Here is a 27,405-nt window from a genome sequence, read left to right on the forward strand (position 1 = left end):
GTCTGTCGAGACGTAAAATATTATTGTGTTATTTTACCATGCCAAAATCAGTTTCGACTTATGTACCTGGTAATTCCTTTGGTATCTTTAGCATCTCCCTTTCAGTAGTAATTTTAATAATCGGTATCGAGAACAAATAGGGGAAAAAAATAAAAAGGAAAATGAAATATTATTTGCAATTGTACTACATTAGCAAAATCTTCTCATTTAATGTTTTAATGTCAACAGATAACGTGACATATGCATTGCTTTTAATTGGTGTTTAATATGTGATGAAAATGGGAAAATTGTGTACAAAATATTGCACAAGTTGAATGCAAATTATAGCAAATTGATCAATTGAATATTTAATCGTAGTTTGGTACTTGTCAATACCATCCTCATTATATCTCACAAGTTTTATATAAGTGATTATAAATTAGTTTTATATAAAAAATGAATTTTGGTAGGAAACAGTGCGTCGGCCGATCAGATTAAATCCAGAACATATACCTTCCGGTGTAAGTAATAGAGGCCTACGTGTTTACTTGTGACCAAGTTAATAGGTTGTTCATTTTTAATAATTTGTATGTTAAATAGAAGATTTATGTCATTTTTCCGTTTTGCTTCCTCATAACTGAAAATGATCTCGACGTTTTGCAATATTTATCATATTATAATATTATTTCTATAAGATAAACGACTGATATAATGTGTAAGATTTTTTTGCGACTTAAATTGATCAACATAGCTGCTGTTTCTAAATGTGTCATATGTCTGACATTTTGTATGTGTTTTAGAGAATAGTTATGGATAAAAATGTGTAAACTACTTAAAAAATATGAATAAACTGTATGTTGAATTCCGGGTTGTGAACAGTGATTCCCGTAAGAGTTTAAAAGGAGAAGGTTCACGAAGGGTTAACATTGGACGTAAACTGTTTTTATGTGTTTTAAATTGGGCCAGAATATTTCAAATTAAACATAGAAAAACTTTTGATAAAACAAGTTAGACAAAAATATATATTTTTGGCACCTTCCTTTAAAATTGATGAATATATGGCCCGCAAAATAAACATGATTGGTTTTTAGAGTAAATTTTGGTAAAACAAATCCACAATTTTAATTGTTTTGGCATAATTAACATTGGTCGCTATCCACGATATAAAAACGTTTTATATTGATGAATTTTATATCAAAACTGGAATATTTTGGTTACAACACATTTGGATTGGTGTTGGCGGCCTTGGTGCTTCTAAAGCTTTTATGTCTGAAAATTGCACAAAATTATCATATTATGTTTGACATAGGTCTAAAATGGGCTTACTTTGGAGAATATCATGTACTTTATTTAAAAGAACTGATTTCTTTACAAAGAAAACTGTAGAAATATACCAATTTACGAACCAAACTTTTTTTTGGTGGTTTATGATAAAGTTGATATTTTAGGCAATTTTGGGACAGCAGTGAACGAGTAACTTGATAAATCATTTACTAAACATCAAAGCATCAAGGTAGCAACGGGATAATACAGGAGAGTTATAACGCCATCTTTAAATTCATTGAAAATCAATGTTCCACTTTTCCTAATTACATAGAACCGTACCTTTATAGTTGAAAAATGTCCTACTTACTATGACACGCAGAATTTAATTTGCTTTTGTATTGCTTATTATCGTTTTGTTTTGAACATCCAAATCAGTGACACATTTTTCTAAGTTATTGGAATAAAATTGTTTTGAAATGTAAGTAGATATAAAAAGGTGTGGTATGAGAGCCACTGCTCATTCCAAATCGCAATATGTATACGTAAACCATTATTGGTCAAATTACGGTTAAACTATAAAGAGTCCCATAAATGACTAATGTTTAACAATTCAAGCAGATAAACCAACGACGGAATATTTAACAAAAAAGAAACCCTTATGAAACAAATCAATAAATGCTGCCACTGAACATATGGTTCCTTACTATAGACAGGTGCAAACAAATGCAGCAGGTTTAAGCATTTTAATAGGTACTAACTTTCACCCTTACTTGAAACATTAGTGTAACATGACAACATAGCAAAAGACAATATATAATATCAATTGAAATCAGAAGTGTCTGTTATAGGAAGTAATGTATTGTGTTCATTAGTTTCTTACTATATGTATTCCAATTCTTACTGTTTTTAATTCGCAATATAAGAGAAAAGCGAGATAACCAATACGTTCTGACATTTTTCAAAGAGAAATGTTACAAATATTCTGAATTGTTAATGACATCCAACTACCGAACTTCATAAACACAGCAGGAGTTATAAAAATTACATTGTTCGAAACTAAAATGGTTAAAAAATCATATATTTACAGTCAAAATATGGATGCGGTAAACACAAAAGGAATATTCAAAATCATTAGTCGAAAAAATGAACTGACAACGACTTTGCAAAAAACGAAACACTACCAACAAGACAAATACTAATCTACAAAACACAACAAAGAATCAAGATATATTTTTGTATAGCTGATTTTTTTATTGGTATATGGCGGGAATAGTATTAAACAAACAATCGGCGTAGTGCAGGACAAAAAAGCCAAAGACGTCTATGGTTATCTATGCCGAGCAAAAGAAAATCATTAGTATGTCGAATATTTCATACTTTTGCCAACAGTTAATTTATAAAATTAACAATATAATTGATATTTATTCCAACATCTGCAGACTACTGGGTTGGTACCCTGAAATAAAATTTAACAGACAAAAAATAAAATTTCACTTTGGAAGAAACCCAAATAACACGTCTAGAGTGAACACTCTATTTGGACACTGTAGCTATAAATGTAATGCATCACAATCATCAAAACATTATCTTGAAACTAAATTTCTGTACTTCAAATCTTTGAAAAAACGCTTGATATTTACCAGAAGACACAAGGTGAGTGCTAAAATCATTTATGGAACCTCACTGCATTTATTTATTACAATTGTTAATGCGTATGAATGGGACAAATAACTAGTTCTCACTGACCGATCTAAGTAACACTAAGGTTAATGGAATAAAATTTTAAAAAACCACCACAATCGTAGGTATTAAGATTTCATAATTTTTTGAGGATAAATTGATGACAGTTATCAAACCAGAGTAATTTTGAAAAAAAGCAGAATGAATCACTTCTTCCACGAAACAATCAAATTTTCAGAAGCTGTATTGGAATTATAAAACTTAGTAATTAAGATCATATAACCAATGCTTCAAAGTTTCAAGGTTAAAAACAAATTTATACATGTAACATAATGTCACTAAGTAGTAAAATTCGTGTTTCAATACTAAACTTCATCCAAATCAATAATTTATATTTCATGTCAACAGTATTTTCCAATAAAATTCAAGAGTTATATATAATAACATGTATCAGATGTTTTTCCTAAAACATTAGACAATCAATACAGTAATACATAGATGCATTTTAATTTTAGCCGTTTATCTTAATTCTTATTAAATGCTTTTAATTAAATTCATAAGAAACAAATTATTTAAACAAACAAACAGGCTTTATTATTTTGAACACAAGACACTCTTTTCGTCTATAAATAATAATATTTTAGTGATTTGAATGTCTGGTTGATTGATAGATATTTGGTAAACTTGAGAATGGAAACAGTTAAGAGATACCAACCCAACCAAAGAGCAGAAAACAGTCGGATGCCACCAATGGGTCTTAAATAAAACGAGAAAATCCCACACCAAAGGCATGCAACAGATGGCCCCTAAAAAATGTGTACTAGTTCAATTATAATGAACTTCATGCTTAACTCCAAAATATAAAAGATAACTAAATTTCTTTATTTTTACTTTATGTTGCATCAGCGCTAAAACCCTATTTCGTGGCAACATCAAGATATTTCAAATATTCAAACAAACGACAGTTTTAAAACAAAGAAAACATGTCTGCCTATATACGAAAAATTTTGTTATGAGCAATATGAACCATGAGGTCATGACAAAACTAAAATTATATTTTTTTAACATATATACAAAATCTTTGTATTTTTAAATATATGCACGGTATACATTGAGGTCGAATTTGCAAATCAAATTATACTCGTCTGTTATTAGAATATATCAGATATGGCATCTCTTAATCTTATCTTTCTCCCAACAGGCATGGTATGAATATCTTATGTTCTAATATATGATTTATATATGTCAGGGTATCTTAACTTAAGGTATTGGATGATTCAGCATTTTTTTTGCTCTACACACGTGTTTTCAAGAATCACAACATGACCTGCCACCAATAGAATTTTTTTTTCTAAAATATTCAAAACTTTCATTCCTTAAACAATTTCTTTAAGAAAAACATATTTGTCCATTATGATTTTTTGTATTGTATGTAGGAATCATAGCGAGGCAGAATATATAGTAAGTTTTTATTTGTTAGCAGAGACAATAAAATACACAACAAATATTACCTTAGTTTCTGTAGTATAGAAAAATATAACAGGAGGTAAATTGACACTTAAGACAGCAGCTGATGACACTCTGTTTCCTTCCTAGATACAAACAATTGAACGGTCAAGTTAGTTATAGATTATTTCAGAACTATGTTGAACTAAAAGAGGGTTTGTATTGACGAGAAGAATATATTAATTTTGATTATATGAGTTCCCATGAGAGGCATTTACAAATTTATAACGGAGCAACATATTTCAAATTATTGGTATTCTGGTACATGTATGCTTTTAAACGAATTCATATAGAGGGAACTGCATATGCCGGCATTCAAATATATAGATAGACTCATCAAAATAAATAAAAATATTTCATCTTTCTGAAACACAAAAAGCATTTTACTTTAATTTATATATCTAGTGTATGACAGGCTTTAAAACATTTCCAGCCGGACAGGTAAGTCTGTATTCAGAGTAGTTTTTGAGGTGTAAATACAGCAATTTTTGTCCGTAAGTTATGATGAACCTTAACAAACACTACAAAAACCAAGACCAAGATATTTCATATGCAAATCGATATCTCTCCGTATCGTTCGTTTTGACCTAACTACATCCGTAGGGGGTCAGTAGTTAACCGTATAACGAATTTATCGGACGCTGGATTTTATTTTGCGGCGTTTTGTTGAAAAATAAACAATGAAACGCAACAACATTATATAAATAACAAATAGCTGAGAGGGTGATAGAGCAGATTGGTTCCCCGAGAAAACATTGTCAACCGCGGCGAAGCCAAGGTTGACATTGCCTTTTCGAGGGTTGCCAATCTGCTCTATCACCCTCTCAGCTATGTGTTATTTAATTTATTATACTGATTGTCCTATCATTATTGGCTGTTACAGATTACTTTTATTTAAAAAGTATTTTCTATGACTTCACGTTCATAACAACGTTACGGGCATTAGAAAAAAACAACAAAAGTCAAGCAAGATGTTTTATTTTATTTATTCTAACAGTCGATAATAAAATCTGAGCCAAAACGTAGAACTTAAGAATTGTATTCAATTCCTTGATGTAAATTCAATTCATTGTTCTTTGAATTATCGATTTCTGATTGGTCTAGACGAGAGGGTAACATTAAAAAAAAATGTCACCCGCTCAGCCATGTGATAGATTAAATTGACACCCTCGTCTGAGCCAATCAAAATATTGCATTTTAACGTGAAGTATAATAATAATAGATGACGTCGCCATTAACGCGTCATGAACCCCATATGCAACTTACTAATCCCATACGGTCTCATAGGGGGTCACCACGTGACGGCGTTTAACCAATTATAACGTGATAATTCATCTGTGGTCCGATAAAACTCTTTAACGGTTTCGGTACTTATACATCTTTGGTTTTCAAATGTTTGGCTTTGAGTGTTCCTGATAAAGGTAAATCCAGTAAAGTGCTTCGGACGCAAGATTTGTTAAACGTGTTGTTTTAAATTTTCTTTATCACTGGTGCGATACCTCTGCTAGTGGACTATTGTCCCCGATGGTATTATCAGGTCATTAGCCAGTACTTCGGTACTGACCTAATTTTATAAACTTTTCTAAAATTGTCTGTTTATAAATTTTGATATGATTAAGAAACAAAGGTTTCAACTCTCTCAGGCAAAGTTGGCTTTAGTTGAATTTGGCTAGTTAATTTTTTTTTTAATATAGCTCTTCAACGGTTTTGGTGCTTAAACATCTTCGGATTTCAAATGTTTGGCTTAGAGCGTTCCAGATGATGGTAAATCCAGAAAAGCGATTCGGATGCAAGAAATTATTAAACGTGTTGTTTTAAATTTTTACATCACTTTGTCGATACCTCTGCTGTCGGACTATTAGTCCCCGAGGGTGTCATCAGCTCAGTAGTCAGTACTTCGGTACTGACATGATTAAACAAACATTACTCAAATAGTCTGTTTATAAATTTTGAAATTATCAAGAAACTAAGGTTTTAACTCCCTCAGGCAAAGTTGGCTTTTTTGCTCTTCAACTGTTTCGGTACTTATACATCTTTGAATTTCGAATGTTTGACTTTGAGTGTTCTTGATGAAGGTAAAAAGTAAAAACACAAAAATATTGAAAATTCAAAATGGAAAGTCCCAAATCAAATTGCAAAATCAAACGTTCAAACACATCAAACGAATGGATAACAAAATCATTCCTGACTTGGTACAGACATTTTCGTATATAGAAAATGGTGGATTGAACATGGTTTTATAGCTAGCTAAACCTCTCACTTGTATGACTGTCGCATCAAATTCCATTACATTGTCAACGATGCGTGAACAAACAGACACAATGGGTAAAAATGTCAAAAATAGGGGTACAGTCAACACTATGTTATCATCTTAATCACTTTAAAAACATCAAATGCAACGACAATGAACGAAGAAGCACAAAAAGGCATACCTCAAATTTAACATCCTCATTTTACTTATATATTAAACGATTTTATTTATCTATGTAAAATCCACCCATAAAGGATGGAAGGTTTTCAGTACTGGTGTAAAATTGCGCGTTTGAAATTTGCAGAAGTAGACATAAAATAATTTTGTCGTTCAAAGTATGACGGCATACATAAATACAGAGTCAAATAAAGTAGATATAACAAAAAACAGACTTAACAGTAAAAGTAATAATAATAAATAAAATAATTGTCTGGTTCAAAGTATGACGGGATACAGAAGTACAGAGTCACGGCAAAGGTATGTCACTAAAACAGACTGAACAGAAAAAGTAGTATTAATAAATAAAATACTGTTTTCATTCAAAGTATGACAATATACATAAGTAAAAGAAATATAAATAATTATATAAATTTTGTCGTTCTAAGTATGATGGTATACAAAAGCACAGAGTCACGTCAAATGAGTATCTAAAAAAAACGGACTTAACAGTAAAAGTAATATTAATAAAGACAAATAAAAACTACTATAACAGGTTATTAAGATGATAACCAACATCAGTACGCAAAATCTATACTTCAAGAACATCTTGCATTATTTGAAAATTTGATACGGAATATTTATCAACAAGTTCTAGGTACCTTCCGATGAACTTTTGTTTAGAAAAAGGACGATATGTTCTTTGAAATAACCCTGATTCATCAACTTTCTGCTCAGACACTGGTGACGTAAATCCAGAAAAGCGCTTCGGACGCAAGATTTATTAAACGAAATATAACGTGTTGTTTCAAATGCTTTACATCATTATGGTCAATACCTCTGCTGGTGGACTATTAATCCCTAAACTTTACTAAAATCGTCTGTTATAAATTGTGAAGCTACTAAGAAACTAAGTTTTCAGCTCCCTCAGGCAGGGATGGCTTTATTTAAATTTGGCTATTGATTTTAGGTATTTTTGACATATAGCTCTTCAACGGTTTCGGTACTTATACATCTTCGGATTTCAAATGGTTGGCTTTGAGAGTTTTTGATGAAGGTAAATCCAAAAAAGCGCTTCGGACACAAGAAATTATTAAACGTGTTGTTTTCAAATTTTTGCTACTTAACTGTATATAACAACTTTTAAAATCTATTGAAAACTACTTAATTGACTGTTGGCAATTGGTCTGAATTAGTATTGGCAATACACAACGTAGAAAGTGTACAGATCTATACTCTATTTCACCATAATCTAGCTGAGATTGATTTAGTAATCCGTATTTAAATGATGAAGTGTTTCGATCAAGTCGGTGCTCCGTATTCAACTTGTGACATATCTAAACCGTTTAGACAGTATAATGTAACATTTTTCTATCAAAGTTATGATAACAAAAAATATAGTTCCGTCGGTTTTCCTTAAAAGTGATTTGGACCGTTCTCTGATTTTAATTCCCACCTCAAAAACATCTATAGACCGTTCTGCATCACTATCGTTTCTATAAAACCGGATAGTGTCTTGGTAAAGTGTTCTTTTATGTTATTATTACCTCGCGTTAGAAAACTGTTTTAAAGACTAAGATAAGTCGTTATAACGACTTGGAAACTTGTTGAAACCACATCACTATTTTTAGATGTGTTTACAGAAGATAAGGAAGTTACATACCTTCTATATATGTGCCTGAAGATTCCATCTCACAGAATCCCTCACAGTGTGATAACCTGTAAAACAAAACAAAAAGAAAGAGAGACGAAACATACCAAAGGGACTTTCAAATTTTGGTCGAAAATAATTGGCAAAGTCATGATAAAAAACAAAATAGACCAACAGACAAGCAATAGCACACAAAATTAAACAAAGAGATCTGAATACAACAAGAACCCAGCCGAAAAACGTGAGTAATCTCATTGGCTTCAGAAAACTTATTTGATCATATCCACACGAGACATGCGTCGTATTAATATTAGTATAAAAATAAAGGAGTAGGTCCGGTAAGGGCCGATTTCGGCCTCAAATTTTAGGTTCATCTAACGAAAGTTTCTGGACACTTTTTAAACACTTAGGTGTCTATTTCAATTGATTTTTAATTAGTTTTTCTGAAAGATTATAACTGATTTAGTCATTACAAATACTCCAATTCAAGCTTAAATATGAAAAGTATCTCAAATATGCCAAGAGACCTCACTTTTCAGATAGTTTTTGTCAAAAATGAAAGTCGCCACATCCGTGTTCATCCTCAACCTTTATATATGTAATGTATTATCAACAAATACAATTTACGTTTCAATATTATGAATGAACACGAATGCGGCCACTTTCATTTGAGACGGAAACCGTTTAAAATTTAACTAAAATGCTAAAATTGTGGAGCTTTCAGTAATTTAGCATGACTTAATAATGCTAGTACCCGATAGATGTACATTGTATTGCCAAAACAGGCAACATTAAGGTAGCAGAAGCATTCTACTTTCCAATAAAAAGCTAAAAGATTACAATTTCACAATTTTGGTTAAACTGCTATATTTTGGGGCCAAAAAGAGGTTTTACCGAACCTACTCCTTTTAAACATGAATCAAGTAATTAACATAAAGCAGATGCGAATAAATAAGTAAGACATCATTCTATAAATTCTATACCATCAGTATTTCGTACCCTGTTACCTGACCGAATGTAAAAGATTTGAAATTGAAACTGTTTATCTGACAAATGATGGACGTGACATTAACCGGCATAACACACCAAACATTCACAAATAAAAAGCACAAAAACCTCACTGATAACTCATTTATAAATAAAGTGATATCAACTTTTTAAACACAGATATTTGAATAAAGGAAACAACTCACATATTGAATATCATCTGCAAATTAAGAATATGTGTAATACCACCAATCCATGCCAAGTATTTATTAATCTAAATCAAAGATAAATTTCCACTTTTCACTTGTGCAAATAAAACAAAGACTAATGAAGAAAAACAATGACGGTATCACATCAACAAGTGTCCTTTTAGATCTAGAACAAACCATTACAAATTGTCAACTTTACAATTCTATGTAGCAACGTTCATGCATATACAAAATGTACTTTTATAGATGTAGGATATTTAAAAGCATTTATTTTCTATCAGGATTTCTCTGATACGGGTATGGTGATAAACCAATAAAACCAAACATTCCTAATTGAGAAATCAAGGTTATAACCTTGAAAAGCTTATAATAATCAATGCGAGTATATATACACCGTTATATAGTATCTATTCCACTGATTATCACGGATATGTTGCAATTGTCCGAACAACAATCTCGACTCCTATTCAACGAATGTGGGTCGGTAGCCAATTATTTTTCTCACGAAAACATGTTTCTAGTAGGCTTAGACACCGACTTTTTATATCGATGAACAAACATAATCATTATTGTAACCGTAAAATTTATGAAGCGTTGATTTGACTCGTTTTTTCTCTTGTGTTCAGAGCAAACTTATGTTGATGAAGGCTGTATGGTGTGAACATGCAAAGCGTAAAATAATAGTGGATATTTCAACGTCATACTATAGCGGAGAATATACCTTTTGTTGAGAAATAGGATGTTGACAATTTGAAAGTTTGAAATCATCAAGTTTGTAACATATTCTTATTTATTTTCTCTGAATTTCATGACTTTCGAACAGCGGTATACAAATGTTGTATTATTTAGTATTTAAAATAAAATTGAGAATGGAAATGGGGAATGTGTCAAAGAGACAACAACCCGACCATATAGAAAAACAATAATAACAGCAAAAGGCCACCAACAATGTAGCGAGAAATTCCCGCACACGGTTGCGTCCTTCAGCTGGCCCCTAAACAAATATATACTAGTTCAGTGATAATGAACGCCATACTTATTTCCAAATTGTACACAATAAACTAAAATTTTAAAAATAAAAGACTAACAAAGGCCAGAGGCTCCTGACTTTGAATGACTACAATAATTACTGTCAAAGACCATCATATGTTTATTCATCTAACTAATAAAATGATTGATCTGTAATATGCAACATACGAATAGGTATAAACTCTTTTAAATGATTGAAAGGAGAAAAGTAAAATCAGAAAAAAACTGAAATTAGAAGAAAGTTTAAAAAGGAAAGTTCCTAATCGTATGGTAAAATGAAAAGCTCATCTTATTTTTTCCAAACGATGAGATATACTGTCAATCTGAAAAAAACTTGAAAAATGGAGATGAACAATACTGATAATATTATATACTAGATTCACCTCAAAACTAGAAATATCAGAAAGGTATGTTGGTAAACGATAGCTAATATAATTTATTAGACTGTCTTTCTCTTTTATATCATTTAGTTCAATAATATGTTATTTTGATATGTAACATTTCTTTTTCATTTTGTCATAACTATTACTTAGAGTTCAGTCATTTATCATTTACGAGGCACAAGATGTCAAATTTCTGATCACCGATTTTACTAATATTTCTTATATTTTATGTATAACAAACTGAAACGTAAAATATAATTAAAAAACAAAAGTCTAAAATCAATAATTTATGATAGTTTGTATCAACAAATAACTTACAAGTGAATAATTCATCAGAGATGTTTTAAGCTAATTTGATAAAACTGATCCAAATTGGCTGCTTAAAACGAACTAATATTTAACTTTCTCTCTTTAAATCAAAACCACATATCTTTTGTAGGATTGCTCATCAAATGAACTCAGGAATAAAAAAGGTGTTTTTCACTTTTCCGTTAGTTTATGATATTCGATTTTATAAGTTTGATAGACCTCCCCTCTTATAACTTATCTGTTAGTTCAGTATATTTGTCATTATATTAACGCGTTTACACCAAAAGTCCGAAACGTTTTGTTTTTTACCTTTACATTATCTAACAACTCTTATCAATGGATTATTTATTCATGTTCAGTAATGAAGTTTCATTTTACCGTAGTGAATATAAAACATGACTAAATATCTGCAAATGACTTAATATAAATTGCCCAGACTGTTACCGTTACATTTTACCATAACGACAAAAGTTCGTTTACCAATGAGACGGATGAGACAGAACAGTGTTTAAGATTTTCAAAATTAATTATTTAAATATGTTTATAGATATTGAAGCTTAGCCTTAAAAGTCAGTAAGATAACAATACTCCATAATACAACGTCTTGGTTTTTTTTTATCTAACGCATGCATCATTTAAGATATAATAAATGCTGAACAAATTCTTGCAGTTCGTGGATTGTGCTGCATGAACATGTCTGTTAAGATTGTTTTTGAAAATACTACAAGCTTAATGAAGTCCCACGTGTCAATTGATTTGTGATAACGTTTTGATTATGCATCAGTTTAATACACACATTCTTTAGAATTTAAACTCTTTAAACCAAGTACGATATATACATTCTTATGAATATAAACTCTTTACACCGAACACATTGTATCAGTACTAGACACACATTCTTTAGAATGTAAACTTCACACCAAATACGTCACTTCCGTTCTATACATACATTCTTAGGAATGTAAACACTTTACACCAACTACATTTCATCAGTACTTTTTTCTGCTGTCTGTCATTAATGTCTCTTGTTTATTGTAAAGCATCAAACCAGGCAGTTTTGTTTCCTTGTTTGAAATGAATTCAATTTTGAAATAGTGGGGTCTTTTATAGCTTACAATGAGTTGTGTATTTAGGTCACTGTTAAATACTTTAAAGAAACCTCGTTCATCAAATCATTGTCTGTTGGTTTCTGTTGTCTAATGAGTTCTTATACAACATACTCATTTAACATGTGTTAACAATTCCCGTAGTTTAACCTTATAAAAAGATACCTGTCAACAAGTGCAGAAAACAATGGATTACACGGAAACGTATGACATGAATACAAACGCATCGAATGATGTAAACAAAATATATCTAACGTATAAAAAGAAGATGTGGTATTATTGCCAAAGAGACAACTATCCACAAAAGACCACAATAACGCAGACATTAACAACTTTAGATCACCGAACGGCCTTCAACAATGAGCAAAGCCCATACCGCATAGTCAGCTATAAAAGGCCCCGATAAGAGAATGTAAAACAAGCCAAACGAGAAAACTAATGGCCTTATTTATGTAAAACAAAATGAACGAAAAACAAATATGTAACACATAATCATACGACAACTACTGAATTTACAGGCTCATGACTTAGGACAGGCACATACATAATAATGTGGCGGGGTTAAACATGTTAGCGGGATCCCAACCCTCTCCTAACCTGGGACAGTGATATAACAGTACAACATAAGAACGAACTATAAAAATCAGTTGAAAAAGGCTTAACTCATCAGATGGACAAAAATATAAGTAGACGTGGGCGGGTACTTATAAATCCCGACACAAAAAGACATAATGAACAGATCTGAGAGTACTCGCAGTTATCTGACAGCTAGTGTATACTATGGATTCATATATTTTCGTGGGTACCATTTTATGTTGATTCCATTTATGTTGATTTTGAAAAGTTGCATAATCATTATTATTTAATTTCATTGTTTTGGCAATGTAGACTACATACATTCCTTTAAAAAAAAACTGTATTTTTTTTTTACATATTCAAGTTCGAGGTCCCCCCTGTACCCCAAAATCCACGAAAAGTATCCAACGAATATTACAGCAGACTCCAAGGGGTGTGTAGGTAAATTCAATATCTTTGCTTAGCATGCTTGCTAGCTGAACCGCGAAGTCATTATTAGGAAAGGTAAATTATCCTTTTTTCGAACTAGTCTATTCCTAAAGACAGATACATTTGTAGATTGGTTCTTTGCTTAGCATGCTTGCTAGCTGAACCGCGAAGTCATTATTAGGAAAGGTAAATTATCCTTTTTTCGAACTAGTCTAGTCCTAAAGACAGATACATTTGTAGATTGGTTATCTGTCGGACTAGTCTATTCTTAAAGGAGGAGCGTTTACCTTACATAGTAGCGACTTTACGGTTCAGCTAGCAAGCAAGCTAACCAAAGATATTACTATCCCTTACACAGTTACTGGAATCGGCTGTAATAACTCCAGAGTATTCGCCAACTACTTAATGTTAAAAATCTCAACCAAAGGATTCCAATTTTAACAACAGTACATTAGAAAACAAATAAAACGCAAACATGAATAGTTATTACTAAAGTAATGTTCCAGAAAAGAAAACCACTGATGAACAAGATTATTCAGACTGTTATGACTATAAAACTATTGGTAAAGACATGAGGCAATAATCAGACAAACCAGCCTTATATATGATGTATAAAACAAGTAAGGAATTCACCAAGAGAAGCCATATCAGTTTCTTATATTTATTTTCACAAATTTTGAATTACTTTGTACAAACGACACAAAAAACATCTGCAGAATTTGTATACGGAGGACATCTTAAACTGCCACAGCTGGTACGTAGAGGATAAAACAAAGCGCCATTTTCACTTCCACTACTATTGTCTAATGTTTCTGCTTTTCTGTCCACACATGCGAAATCTTTCTTAGTATGAGTATAATGGTCACTCATCAGATAACCGTTATATTCTGAATTCCATCCCTTATAACAAGACTTTCGACCTACAAAAGTAATCATTTAAATAATAATTTGTTAATAGAAAAAAATGTTTTAAGTTAGGAGCTTCTGGTTTTTAATTTGTTTAGATTAAATCTATGCTTATGAACATTTAACAACTTAAAACCACAATGTGTATGTATCTATGTGTGTGTGTGTGAATAAGCACGACTATAAAATGTATGGGCAGTTATTATCTAAAACTGTTCATTGGCTTCTTGTTTTTGTTGTAAATTGGTAGACCAAATAGTTTATAAAAAGTATAACTTAAAAATATAATAATCTACGTCATATAAAGAACATTGTAGCATTTAATGATGAAAATAATTTTATTGTAATCATTTCGCTGTTTGTTATAACATTATAACTGTGTTAAGCTTATGGGGAAAATATTAAATCAAAATGATTCAAGCTGTACATTCAAAGGAAGAAGAAAAATTCTTAAGAATGGTTTTAAAAGTATGTATATATCATGCATATATCTCACTTATTAAATAGAATAACCGTATTATATCAGCTTTTCTTTGGTGACCTTTGGTTACGAGCATTCCGGATACGGTATATATGAAGTTGTTCTGAAAAGCTCTCAATAAAGTTCATTGTTTGGTTTGTGTATCAGACAAACCTGATTGGTATTTGCAAATAATTCTTAAATAAATTCAACTGTACACATCTCGTTGAATAACATACCTGGGATCATTATGACAATTGATCTTCGTTTTTGGTAACATACAGCACATGGGACTTCCTTGTTGTACATATTAGCAGACCACCCGGACGGCTTGTGGCCTGAAGAAACTTCATATTCACTTCCGTATATCTGGGGATTACCATATGGTTGATGTTCGCCATTCTCGGGATCATTTGGTAGACATAAATAATTCACACCACCTCCGCCATGTGTATATTGATTTCCACCAACTTGTCCTGAAAAGCATAACATAAATCAAAAAAATAATAAAGAACAATGTTGATAAAATCCAATAAAACAACTACGTGAAAGCCCATTACACACACTACTGTTTTTGGTTGTTCCGTTTTACCCCATAGGATAATATTAGTAATATTATAAAATTCAATATTGCTTTTGTAATTTATATCGCATATTTCATCTATGTTTGTTCTGTTAATATATCTTTCTTGCATTCTGAGGTGCACAAGACGCTTCAAAATTTTCGGTGTTTTTTTCTTTACGAAAACACATATGACGTCACCTTGTTTCGTTGTTATGCATAGACGATCAAAGCATTTCGCGTTATTTTCGTTTGATGAAATTTTACCACTAAATATATTAATCGAAATAGACTGATTTGTTTGTTGTTTTGCTTTTGTATTGTATTGTATATTGTATCTGAATAAAATTGAGAACGGAAATGGGGAATGTGTCAAAGAGACAACAAACCGACCAAATAAAAAAAACAACAGCAGAAGGTCACCAACAGGTCTTCAATGTAGCGAGATATTCCCGCACCCAGAGGCGCCCTTCAGCTGGCCCCTAAACAAATATATACTAGTTCAGTGATAATGAACGCCATACTAATTTCCAAATTGTACACAAGAAACTAAAATTAAAATAATACAAGACTAACAATAGCCAGAGGCGCCTGACTTGGGACAGGCGCAAAAATGCGGTGGGGTTAAACATATGTGTGAGATCTCAACCCTCCCCCTATACCTCTAACCAATGTAGAAAAGTTAACGCATAACAATACGCACATTTGAATTCAGTTCAAGAGAAGTCCGAGTCTGATGTCAGAAGATGTAACCAAAGAAAATAAACAAAATGACAATAATACATAAATAACAACAGACTACTAGCAGTTAACTGACATGCCAGCTCCAGATTTCAATTCAACTGACTGAAAGATTATGATTTCATCATATAAACATCAGGCACAATCCTTCCCGTTAGGGGTTTAGTATTCTACATCTGAATGTCCGCCTACGTAAACTTAAGACTTTGATGTCAACATTTTAGAATATTTGCTAGTATAACTAAGATGGGCGTAAAGCGGAAAAGCCATGCTCTAAAAGTATATATACTGTGATTAAAATGGTTGACGAAACACGATCGTCATATTACAATTATAAATTTTATACTTGATACCGATACGCTTATATAAAAATACTGTTAAATTACCTGTATACACAATGTCAACTCCTTCTGGACAACCTTTCTTCCCCCATCGAATATAAGTTACTCCTAACGATAAAGATAAAAGACGAATGTAAATTTATAATAAAACAAATCTAAAACAAATATGATTTGACATTTCTATAGGGCGTATCTAAAAGTAAATTTGGAAAATATTATTTTAATGTTTAAAGAAAGATAACACTTGTATTATTTGAATCAGAATACAACATAGTACTACAAATTGTATATATTGATGAATGAGTATTTTCATAACTACATTTATATCAAAATTGTTTTTGGGAAAACTGTACATTATGATTTGTTAACACAAATCAGTTAATTATTTTCACTCTTAGTAGTTGTCTTTAAATTATATAAACACTATATAACACGATATATAAAACTTGGCACATTTATAAAAACCTGTGTGGGTCGTTTTTCGTTCCTGCGGACACTCATCTTTCCTTGACGTGATAAGGTAATTTTTCATCATATCTAGCATTGATTGGTCTGATTCCGAAAGTACAGAGTCCCTGCAGTCATGACTAGGGAGAACCAACACAACACTTGCTATCAGCAAAGTCGCATACCGCATACTCATATTGATTCTGCAAATCATATAAAATCCAGATCATACGTTTTACATTCATTTACTTCTTGATTAATTATCAATCAAGATTCTTGAAAAGTAAGATAGCTGGCGTTCCTTAAAGAATTTTTTGTTGTTTGTTAAATTATCTTTGTTTGATAAATGGTGGTCAATGGTAAGTTCATACAAATATTGAAAGCAAATATGTATAAGCATTTCGTTAGTCGTCTTTCTTTCTTGTTATTCGACGAATTATACGTAAGGATAACGCAACTCTTGTGTACCTTGTATGATTTATAATCATTTTTATTGATGTTTATAATCATTTTTAATTTGAATAAATGAAAATGAAAACATTGCAACTTACCTTTCCTTAATTTCCTTCCAAAAATTAAAAGGCTAATGATTAAAAGACTTGTCTAGCTGGTGTTTAATTTATACGTATAGGAAAAGAATCTGATAATGAGGTAGATGCGTGACAATATATTAACTGTTCCATGAACGCAAGGAGTTACATTACAAATAAATGTATTTGAATACTTGTGACAGAACAACAACCGTTATCCATAAACTTTACATTCGTGTAAATACTAGTAGGTGGTGTCCTTTAAATAAACTATGTTACCAATTACCAATTTTGTAGTAATGTTGAACATGGTGATGGCATCATTTTATCGAATCCTCTTCTTTAACTGAAAGTAATTCCTATTTTAATAAAGTCGCAAACTCGACGTTGACAGTTCAACTTCAGCATGTACGACAAGGGGGATTTCTGCTTTAAAATTTCGAAATTAGCGCTTTTCATCTGTAGTGAAGTAACACGTCGTACCTGTATGCATATGGATGCTATATCTCCCTGTTTATATGCTATGTATAACGTATTTTCTATGTCATGATTCACTTGTTACAGGGTTGCCACTTGTAATGGAACGTTGATCAGTAGCTATATCCTCACTCGAAGTCAAATTGAAGTCATTCATTCACAAATTATGCAGCCACCATCAAGATACAGATAACAATGAATGTGTTGTTAATCATCACTTACGCCCCCTTGGCTTGGATTATGACATCAACAAATTTGACTTAGCACCGATCATGTATTTGTCAGGAGCAAGACGACATTAGCCGCTAATTGATACGCGCATGTACTAGGAGAAGCACGTCCGATCATCAGTTAAAATGAAATATAGTATTACTTCAAAACATCCTGTAACATTATATAGCTCAATTTAGTTTTGTAAGAATTTTGTTTTCGGAATTTGAAAACGGTATAGACATATATAGATACTTTAAATGCAGATAGCTGTTCGTACTTATTCAAAATACGACATAAAAATAGATTAACTACTTTGTTTTTCTTGTGTTGTTACGTAAATATGCGAGGGATGGGAAAGGTCTTTCCAACTTTCACATCCTCAAACCTTTTATAGCCTATAATGTGGTTTTATTTTGGCAATAACTGAATGCAGTCTGCTGAGCTTAAATGGCTTACAACAACAACTCTCGTCTCTAATGGTTTGGTTGATTGACATGTTTGTCGGAAAATATTTAAAATAAAGACACCTAAATATATGTACTTATGTTAAAAACTGTTTGAATGGGGAAAAAAATTTAAAAAGATAGTACATCCAAGTAACTTTAGAAGATATATATGTAGGACTCTAAAGTGCGATGGGGACGCTAAAGTGCGATGGTCACGCTAAAGTGCGATGGTATACGCCATAGAGCAATGCCGCGACACGCTAAAGTGCGTTTTTTACCTGAATGCGTGTTTGTTCGCAAAAGTGTGAACGTTTGCATTATGACGTTTTAAGCCATTTGAACATACAAACATTGACATGCCGGTAAACGAGAATATTTGTGACTCCCGATGAAGGCTTTTTACTTGACAAAACAAGAGATACAAATGAAACATTTTTAGTAGGTGATATAGAAAACTGTATGCGGAGGATTTTTTCCCAATAAAATCACCCACAGTACAAGTCCTTCGAAATCGCTGTGTCGGCGCGGACAATTTTTTTTTTCTGTCAGGATAGTGGATAAAATGTTAAACATCAACATAGAAAACTGACGACAGTAAGAGGAAGGTTCAAACCGTAAAAGAGAGAGAAAAAGTCAAAATACACCAAGTGTCAAAGTATTTCAATTCGTCCAAATTTAATTTAAAAACTCCTTCTATGTTTTTAATCAAACTTACTTTAAAAAAAAGCTACTTTTTAACTTTCTAATTGAGTTTTATAGCCTGAATATTTTGGTACAATATGTTGTGTCATGTCTGTGAAAGAGATGGATATTCGTCAACAAGATAGTGGCATACCAAGCAAGACTGGAAGCTATAATTTATCGTATGGCTAACCGAGCAAATAAATAGTAGTTTTATGACTAAAGGTTATCAGAACGACCATTGCAAAACAATTAATACGAGAAAAATAACGGCCTGATGTATACAGAAAAAAAATCATTAAAAAACAATTAAGAAAATGTCAATGAAACAGTTATTCACCAAACACAAAATGGTGCTGATGTGCGCACTTAATAACTTATGACCCAAGGCGTGAAGTATCGGCTCTAGTCGAAAAGCTAGTTATATAAACCACTCACTAACTCGTGTACAACAATTCAAAAGAGAAAAACAACGGCATAATTTATAACCAATATACAAAAACTAAAATAATATTAACACAGCAAAAAACAAAAGACATTCCCGTTACACTATCGCACTTTGGGGTGTAAACCAACGTCCTTTAGCGTGAAATATATACCATCGCACTTTAGTGTGGCATACCATCGCACTTTAGCGTGTCATCTGATCGATCGCATTAAAAAAAACAGCGCTATTTAGCGTCTGACACCATCGCACTTTAGCGTAGACCATCGTACTTTAGAGTGACCATCGTACTTTAGAGTACCATCGCACTTTAGAGTCCTACATATATATAGTTATCAAAGGTACAAGGATTATAGTTTCGTACGCCAGACGCGCGTTTCGTCTACATAAGACGCATCAGTGACGCTCATATCAAAATATTTATAAGCAAAACAAGTACAAAGTGGAAAAGCATTGAGGATCCTTTATTCCAAAAAGTTGCGCCATAACGGCTAAGGTAATCTATGCCTGGGATAAGAAAATCCTTAGTTTTTCGAAAAATTCAGAGTTTTGTAAACAGGAAATTTATAAAAATGACCACATTATTGATATTCATGTCAACACCGAAGTGTTGACTTCTTGGCTGTTGATACCCTCGGGAACGAAACGTCCACCAGCGGTGGCATCGACCCAGTGGTGTTAATAGTTATCAAAGGTACCTGGATTATAATTTAGTACGCCATGCGCGGGGTTTGTCTACATAAGACTCATCAGTGACGCCTATATCAAAATATTTATAAAGCCAAACAACCACAAAGTTGAAGAGCATTGAGGATAAAAAATTCCAACAAATTGTGCCAAAGTCGGCTAAGGTAATCTATGCCTGGGATAACAAAATCCTGAGTTTTTCGAAAAATCCAAATTTTTGTACACAGGAAATTTATAGAAATGACCACATTATTGATATTCATGTATGTGTGTAATGGTATAGTACAATTCTTTATAAACTAGAAAACGTTACACTGAGTATTGGTTGACCAACGAGCAATAGCAAGATACTGTGTTATAATTTACCTTAAATGTTTCTCAATCTCTTTCATTAAATATATTTTTCTAAACATTTGAGTTATTACCTTCCTACATTGTATAATGTTTGATTATTGTTTTTCAAAATATCTCTTGTCATCGTCCGGTGCTATGAAGGGGAAATCTAGATACTATTATCACAGTATAACTTGTTCAATCCTTAATATACGAAAGAGCAAATGATCGTATGTCGGAAAATCATTTGGGAGATCGGTTGTCACTATGGTGTGTTTATTTAACTCTTGCAACTTCAAATACAAAATTAACCTTTCATAATCAAATGTAAATCGATTTAACCAAACCGAACTAGTATACTAGTAGTTGTCATAATGATGGAGAGAGTCTTTGCAAAGCTCTAATGACTGCCTTGCATTTAATGAAAACCATTTGAAAAGGTTGCTTTATAGGTTTTTTTCTTATATTAGATCAAAGGTCTTATCGAACTAAGTAACACATATAAATTGTTTTAAGTCATTGCTGTATTTTAATGATGTTTGAATGTAGCTCATTTTTAGCATCAACACAGGCTTACTTAATACGGTTGGAATTTGATGTGAGAGGTTTAGCTAGCTTTTAAAACCAGATTTTATCCAACATTTTCCAAATAAGAAAATGACGTACCAAGTCAGATATATGACAGTTGGTATCCATTCGTTTGTTGTTTTGAGGATTTTAAATTTCCATTAGATTAGGGACAATCCTTTTTTTAAATTATATTGTAATTTCTTTTATTTGTGACTTTACTTTTTACAAATATTTGTAAGGGTCCTAACATAATCATAATAATATTAGGTAGCAAATTGTGATATTTTCGTTTAGTTGTTTATGTAGGAAAGTTTCTACTACTACCGCATAGTTATGTTGTGGCAAAGATACTTGTTGATTTATACAATTGAGAATGGAAACACTCCAGGTTTCCATGGAAATATATGTTTGCATGATTATCGAATTTGTACATGATATTATCATCTTAACTTTGAAACTTATTTAAGAATATGATTCATTTGTTACACATTAAAGTACGACAATCTTGATTTTAAGACTTGTGTCTACATGATATACATATATCAGTTCTAAGGAGATATGATAGTGTTATCCACTCCATTAAATAAGATACAATATAAAATAAAATTTCACACTTCATAACCATATCTGAAACATTTTAAAAGAACGTAATAATGCTCATTAGAATCGTCAATCTCTTTATTCAAAGGTATAACGTCATATATTTGAGTTGACGGTTTAATTTGGAAAATTTGGAGGCCATACCAAATCTATTATCAACAAGAATTCAATAAGACGATAATACGAATTTCGACCAAATAATGCTAATTAGTGCTTAAAATATAAAAAAACAACCTCGATTCTAATATTTACAAATTGTAAACATTTCAAATCAACGAAACATAAATGCTGGGATCGCAGCACTGTCAGGTACAAACAGACTTCCAGGTATATACCTGACAAAAACAAAAACACGGTACTTCCAAGAATTTGTTTACCAGAAAATACTAATTCATAAGTGTGGAGAAAAAAGCAGAAAAAAGAAAAGAAAAGATGAATTGAAAACGTCTTCGGTACATAAAAAAATTGACTGGAGAACACAACAAACTTCTTATCCGTGATTACAAATACTGGATCTTAAATTATATGCACCAATTAAAGATCCAAGTAACTGTAGAATGCATTTGGTCCGAACTGAATGTTGCGATTACTACCTGAATAAGTTTTGCCAATTCTTAACAAATCATTTTGCAAGCAATAACTTAATATCAACAAATAAGAACATTCCATAATTAACTAATAAAAAAAATTAAAACAATCTAAGCAATGGGTGTGTTACAGAACAAACATGGACGCTGCAATCATTAAAAATAACAAAAGAAAACTAAACTGCTAGAAAATGCAAAAGCTCGAATATATCAAACGAAAGTATAACCTCATTTACGTATGATCAAATATAACATATAATTTATATCGACACGGAAGAATGTTCCCACCGTAAAGTGATCTCTAGCCTACATTATTTACCAAATTAAATCAAAGTTTTAACAATATAATCAAAAATTCAAATGAGTATGTAAAAATGGAAACTAGAAAGCAGACCTATTCAACCATACGAAATGGAATATGATTTCAAATCAGACAACTCTTCACCACGTAGAATTTAGCGAGTACATGTCAACATAAGACCCCAATCGGCATTAACACAACGAATATATTTTCAGTTTTAATCAAGATTCCAATCTTGAAAGATTTGAAAGATCATAAGATCATATAACAACAACAAAAAAAGCAGTAGAGCAAACCTTGAGATAATTCAATTTGAGTCATGTTCCAGGATTTTAAGTTATTTTATATGGATATCTATACTGAACAATACGTAACAATTGCGTTAATATATATTGGAGTTCAGACATATTTAATACAAATTTTGTTTTTATTTTTGTTTTTGGCTACATGAGTAAAGATTCACTTCACTTTTAGATGCAAAAAAACAGTGTTGAATCGCTTATTGCAGATGCATGAATATATATCTTCATGATTGATACATATCTATTCTTAAACACCCCTTTACAGTTATTAAGAACATTAACTGTAATTTAGTTTATTATTTATTATTATTTATTTCACTTGACTGGGCGGGATTTAACCGGTTCATTTATTTAAGACCAGTCCATATATACACAGTCAGGTGTTTTGAGATAAACATATCAACGCAGTGTCCAGTTATTCGCCCAATATCATGAATTCAGCTTTTTTGTTAATTCGTTTGGTGACATTGATAGGTGATTAAAATTCAAAAATATTTGTAACGACAATCATCCTCATCACACACATCTTCAAATGGACTATCATTATCAAAATTAAACGTATGCTCTAGCCGATCAGTTGAAATAACATTGGTAATAGCTAATTGACACTCGTAACGACTTTTACAACCGACACGAGTATTTTAAACATTTTGTATGATAAGCATAGAAAATTAAGTGCAAGAAACATAATACTTTTTCCCGTCAAACAGGCTCAGTTGTTTTCGAACATTGCATTTGTTAATCCAATCTCCAATAGGAAAGGCAGTCCACATTCATATCGTAGCCATCATTCTTATTGAGTTCCAGGATTAAATTCAAAATGGAAAATGGAAAAGTGTAAAAGAGACAACAACCCGACGAAAGACCAGAAACCACTCAAACGCCACCGATGGGTCTTCAACACAGCGGGGGCAATCCCCCACCGGTACTTAGGGTTCGGTTAAACAAAAATCAAAAACTATTTATCATCACTTAAAAAAGTGACCATGCAGGTGTTTTATGTTGATACTCTGTTTTTTTTAATAAGGATAAATGAATAAGAAATAGTGCATTTGGGCTTGAATAAATACTTATTTTACCTTAAAACTATGTTAGCCCTTTATGCCACATATTTTACGAGCGACAGCAAAGGATAACATATCGGCTTAAAGGACAAACCTGTGGTAGAATCAGTATATCTTCAAGCCCCCATGAAATATTTCTATTCCAGTAGGACAATAAACTGTTATTTAGGGTCGAAGGTAAAGGCAAATACTTGCTGTTTCCGTAAATAAGCCCAGAAAATTACATTACGTCAGACGTAGGTGTGGCCAACTCAAGACTAACCAGTGACGCTCAGATGAAAAAAGTTTAAAAGCCAAAACAAGTACAAAAATGAAGAGCACTGCGGATCAAATGTTCCGAAAAATTGTAGGCAATACGGCTAGGGTTTTAATCCTGGGATAAGAATATCCTTATTATTCAGAATAATTCATACTTTTGCAAACAGTAAATTTTATTATACCGAAGTGGTGACTAACTACAGAATATAAACGGATACGTTACATAATAAAACCTAAATACAAGCCGGACAAATACACAGCCGAATTTGCCGAAGCCATTTCAACGCAAAAAGTGATTTCACATATCATATTTTAGAGTAGTTTGTATTAATGATAAATAGTACTGACATCTATCAGTATAGGTTAAATTCTCGAATAAGGCTTTTTAAATGAAAAGCAAACAGAAATTTCGTATATTTATTTATTATACAATCACTTTGTACAAACGACACAAAGAACATCTGCTTCATTGGTATATGGAGGGCATCTTAAATTACTACATTTGGTTCGTAAAGGATAAAACAAAGCTCCACTTTCCTCTCCATTCTTATTGTCCAATGGTTCTGCATTCTTGTCTACACATGCGTAGTCTCTTTTGTAATGTCCTTTATGACCACTCATCAGATAACCATTGTATTCTGAGTTCCATCCCTTAAAGCAAGTCTTCCGACCTTAATTATGATTGAACATATTATGAAAAACTGGAAATTGTAGATCCGGTGAGAGTAAAATGCATTTTAAGTTTATGACTTTAGGGATTTATGTTTTTTATTGCGTCTTATTTGTTAGACAATTTAACCAAATGCTATCATTATTTGATATGTGTATGATATGTAACAAATAATTGAAGCATGTGAAGTAATATAAATTCTTAAACTATTCACTTGCTTTCTTTTTTTAGTTTTGTTGCAATTGTACACTATACATTTTTCTACATCTATAATGAACGTTTTAATATGTTTTCCAGCGAAGTTGTTAACAATGTCTGATTGCCATTATTTTGGTGAATTTGTAGAAAAAACTTTACTTGAAGCATACTTCAAAGGCATAGTCTATAAATATATTTACATTATGTTATATCAATGTATATATGATAAACAGCTTTAATTTCGAAATAAAATAAATAGTTATTGCTGTTTTGTGAAGGCACTATCCGTGTTTGTTTTCACGACACTGATTTGTAGTTCAGATAACATTCAAGGCAGTCTACAAAAGTTGTAATGACATTTCTGGTTTGATTTCAGCAGTACAAATTAATTTGCATTAACAAATATTAAATAAGTCCTAAACATTTTGAATCTTGATCATCGTAATAATTCATATACCTGGTATCATCAAAACAGCTGATTTTTGTTTTTGGTAACACACAGAACAAGGCACCTCCTTATTGTCCATACTCTCTGACCATCCTGATGGCTTCATTGTTGAAGTAAGTTGGTATTCACCTCCATGTATCTGGTCATTGTCGAATGATTGATGTTGTCCATTCTCTGGATCATTAGGGAGACATAAATAGTTAACACCACCTCCTCTATATGAATAGTAAGTTCCACCGACTTGACCTGAACAAGAAAAAATGTGTTTAAACATTATTACACATAATCTACAGAGTTTTAATTAACAAAGATATGGTATCATTTAAATGAAATTACTATCCATCAACGATATGATGATCTAATCAATGAAAAGTGTTCATATATATAAACTTACATTTAGTCGTATTAATTTTCTTTATAAATTTGTTAAAAAGTATATCTATCCGTGTACATGAATGAGCGAACGAACAAATCGATAGTTCCACTGATAATAATTCATTAACAAAATTACTGTAAGGAAAATGAAGAAAATAAAGTTGTTTAATTTTACTTAAAAGTTCAGGGTTGCTATACTTGACAAAGTTAGCTTATACTATTATTTAAGATACCTGTATATACTAGATCAACTCCTTTTGGACAACTTTTCCTTCCCCATCGTATATAGGTCACTCCTAAAGATAAATACAAAAGAAACGGTAAAAGTATTTCTTTTGGTATTTTGCCAGTTTGAATGGAGTTATCGAAATTTAAAATTAGGATTATAAAAAAGAGAGACAAAATATACCACAGGCATAACACTCACAAATCAAAAACAAACTGACAAACAATAATACACATGGCACTACATATTTGTCAACCAGTCAAATAGACACCATAGTTATAAATTCCACATATATGTACATGACATATACATTCTTTATCATCACAATTGTTTGAAACATAATGCACGTTGATTTTTGTAACTCAAAGCATGTTTATTTAAAAACAAATCGATATAGTTAACTTGTCATTTCATTATTTATATTTGTAAGTTGTCGTCCACTCAATTGATAGCATTAAACAGATAGTTAATAATAAACATTTCAAAAGATGGTGTGGTATGATTGCCAATGAGACAACTCTCCGCAATAGACCGAAATTCTACAATTTAAATCAATACAAACCTGTATTGAGTGTTTTGTTTTTCGTTGAACATTCGCCCTTTCTTAACGTATGTAAGTAATGTTTCATCATATCTACCAGCGACTGATCTGAGTCTGAGAGGTCATAGTCCTTACATTCATGACTGTACACAACCAGAATAACAGTTGCTAGCACAATTGTCAAATTAGCAAAATACATATTGATTCTGCCTATAATATAAATATAGAATGGTTTAAAATCTTGCATCATTCTCTGTATAGAAAATCATGATTTGTTTAGTTGAGAGTAGCAAAAGTGTAATGTTTATTTACAATAAATAGGTGTATTTGGTGAAATTCGAGATTTGAAATATTGGCTTTTTGAAAACGAAAGTTTGACGAACTATTGCTTTTGTTTTAGAATAAAAAAAATCTCCTGTTTTAACACAATAAAGATATCTGACAAAACACAACCGTTACGACAGAACAGTCAAGTATTT

General features: G+C 31.7%; 2 protein-coding genes across 2 annotated transcripts; both read right to left on the reverse strand.

Moving 5' to 3' along the window:
- Positions 1-14,164: 14,164 nt before the first annotated feature.
- Positions 14,165-17,597, reverse strand: LOC139530038 (short-chain collagen C4-like). The gene is made up of 5 exons (XM_071326076.1): positions 17,526-17,597; positions 16,993-17,177; positions 16,573-16,635; positions 15,123-15,359; positions 14,165-14,437 (listed from the first exon to the last, which is right to left on the reverse strand). Exons 2-5 carry the CDS (start codon positions 17,168-17,170, stop codon positions 14,199-14,201), a joined length of 717 nt encoding a protein of 238 aa, XP_071182177.1. The 5' UTR covers positions 17,171-17,177; positions 17,526-17,597; the 3' UTR covers positions 14,165-14,198.
- Positions 17,598-24,892: 7,295 nt separating this feature from the next.
- LOC139530040 (short-chain collagen C4-like) lies at positions 24,893-27,132 on the reverse strand. The gene is made up of 4 exons (XM_071263733.1): positions 26,948-27,132; positions 26,393-26,455; positions 25,794-26,030; positions 24,893-25,139 (listed from the first exon to the last, which is right to left on the reverse strand). The coding sequence occupies exons 1-4, from the start codon at positions 27,123-27,125 to the stop codon at positions 24,901-24,903; spliced, it is 717 nt and encodes a 238-aa protein (XP_071119834.1). The 5' UTR covers positions 27,126-27,132; the 3' UTR covers positions 24,893-24,900.
- Between the last annotated feature and the right edge of the window lie 273 nt (positions 27,133-27,405).

Source organism: Mytilus edulis, chromosome 7 (genome assembly GCF_963676685.1).
Source record: "Mytilus edulis chromosome 7, xbMytEdul2.2, whole genome shotgun sequence".
NCBI lineage: Eukaryota > Metazoa > Mollusca > Bivalvia > Mytilida > Mytilidae > Mytilus > Mytilus edulis.

What these genes read in the sequence shown, in the direction of transcription:
- LOC139530038 (XM_071326076.1), bottom strand. Translation starts at nt 17,170, where the DNA reads ATGAGTATGCGGTATGCGACTTTGCTGATAGCAAGTGTTGTGTTGGTT. An exon ending in ACGAAAAACGACCCACACAG is followed by an intron (nt 16,636 to 16,992) that starts GTTTTTATAAAT and finishes CTTTATCGTTAG; the next exon opens with GAGTAACTTATATTCGATGG. An exon ending in AGTTGACATTGTGTATACAG is followed by an intron (nt 15,360 to 16,572) that starts GTAATTTAACAG and finishes TATGCTTTTCAG; the next exon opens with GACAAGTTGGTGGAAATCAA.
- LOC139530040 (XM_071263733.1), bottom strand. Translation starts at nt 27,125, where the DNA reads ATGTATTTTGCTAATTTGACAATTGTGCTAGCAACTGTTATTCTGGTT. An exon ending in AAACAAAACACTCAATACAG is followed by an intron (nt 26,456 to 26,947) that starts GTTTGTATTGAT and finishes ATTTATCTTTAG; the next exon opens with GAGTGACCTATATACGATGG. An exon ending in AGTTGATCTAGTATATACAG is followed by an intron (nt 26,031 to 26,392) that starts GTATCTTAAATA and finishes TTTCTTGTTCAG; the next exon opens with GTCAAGTCGGTGGAACTTAC.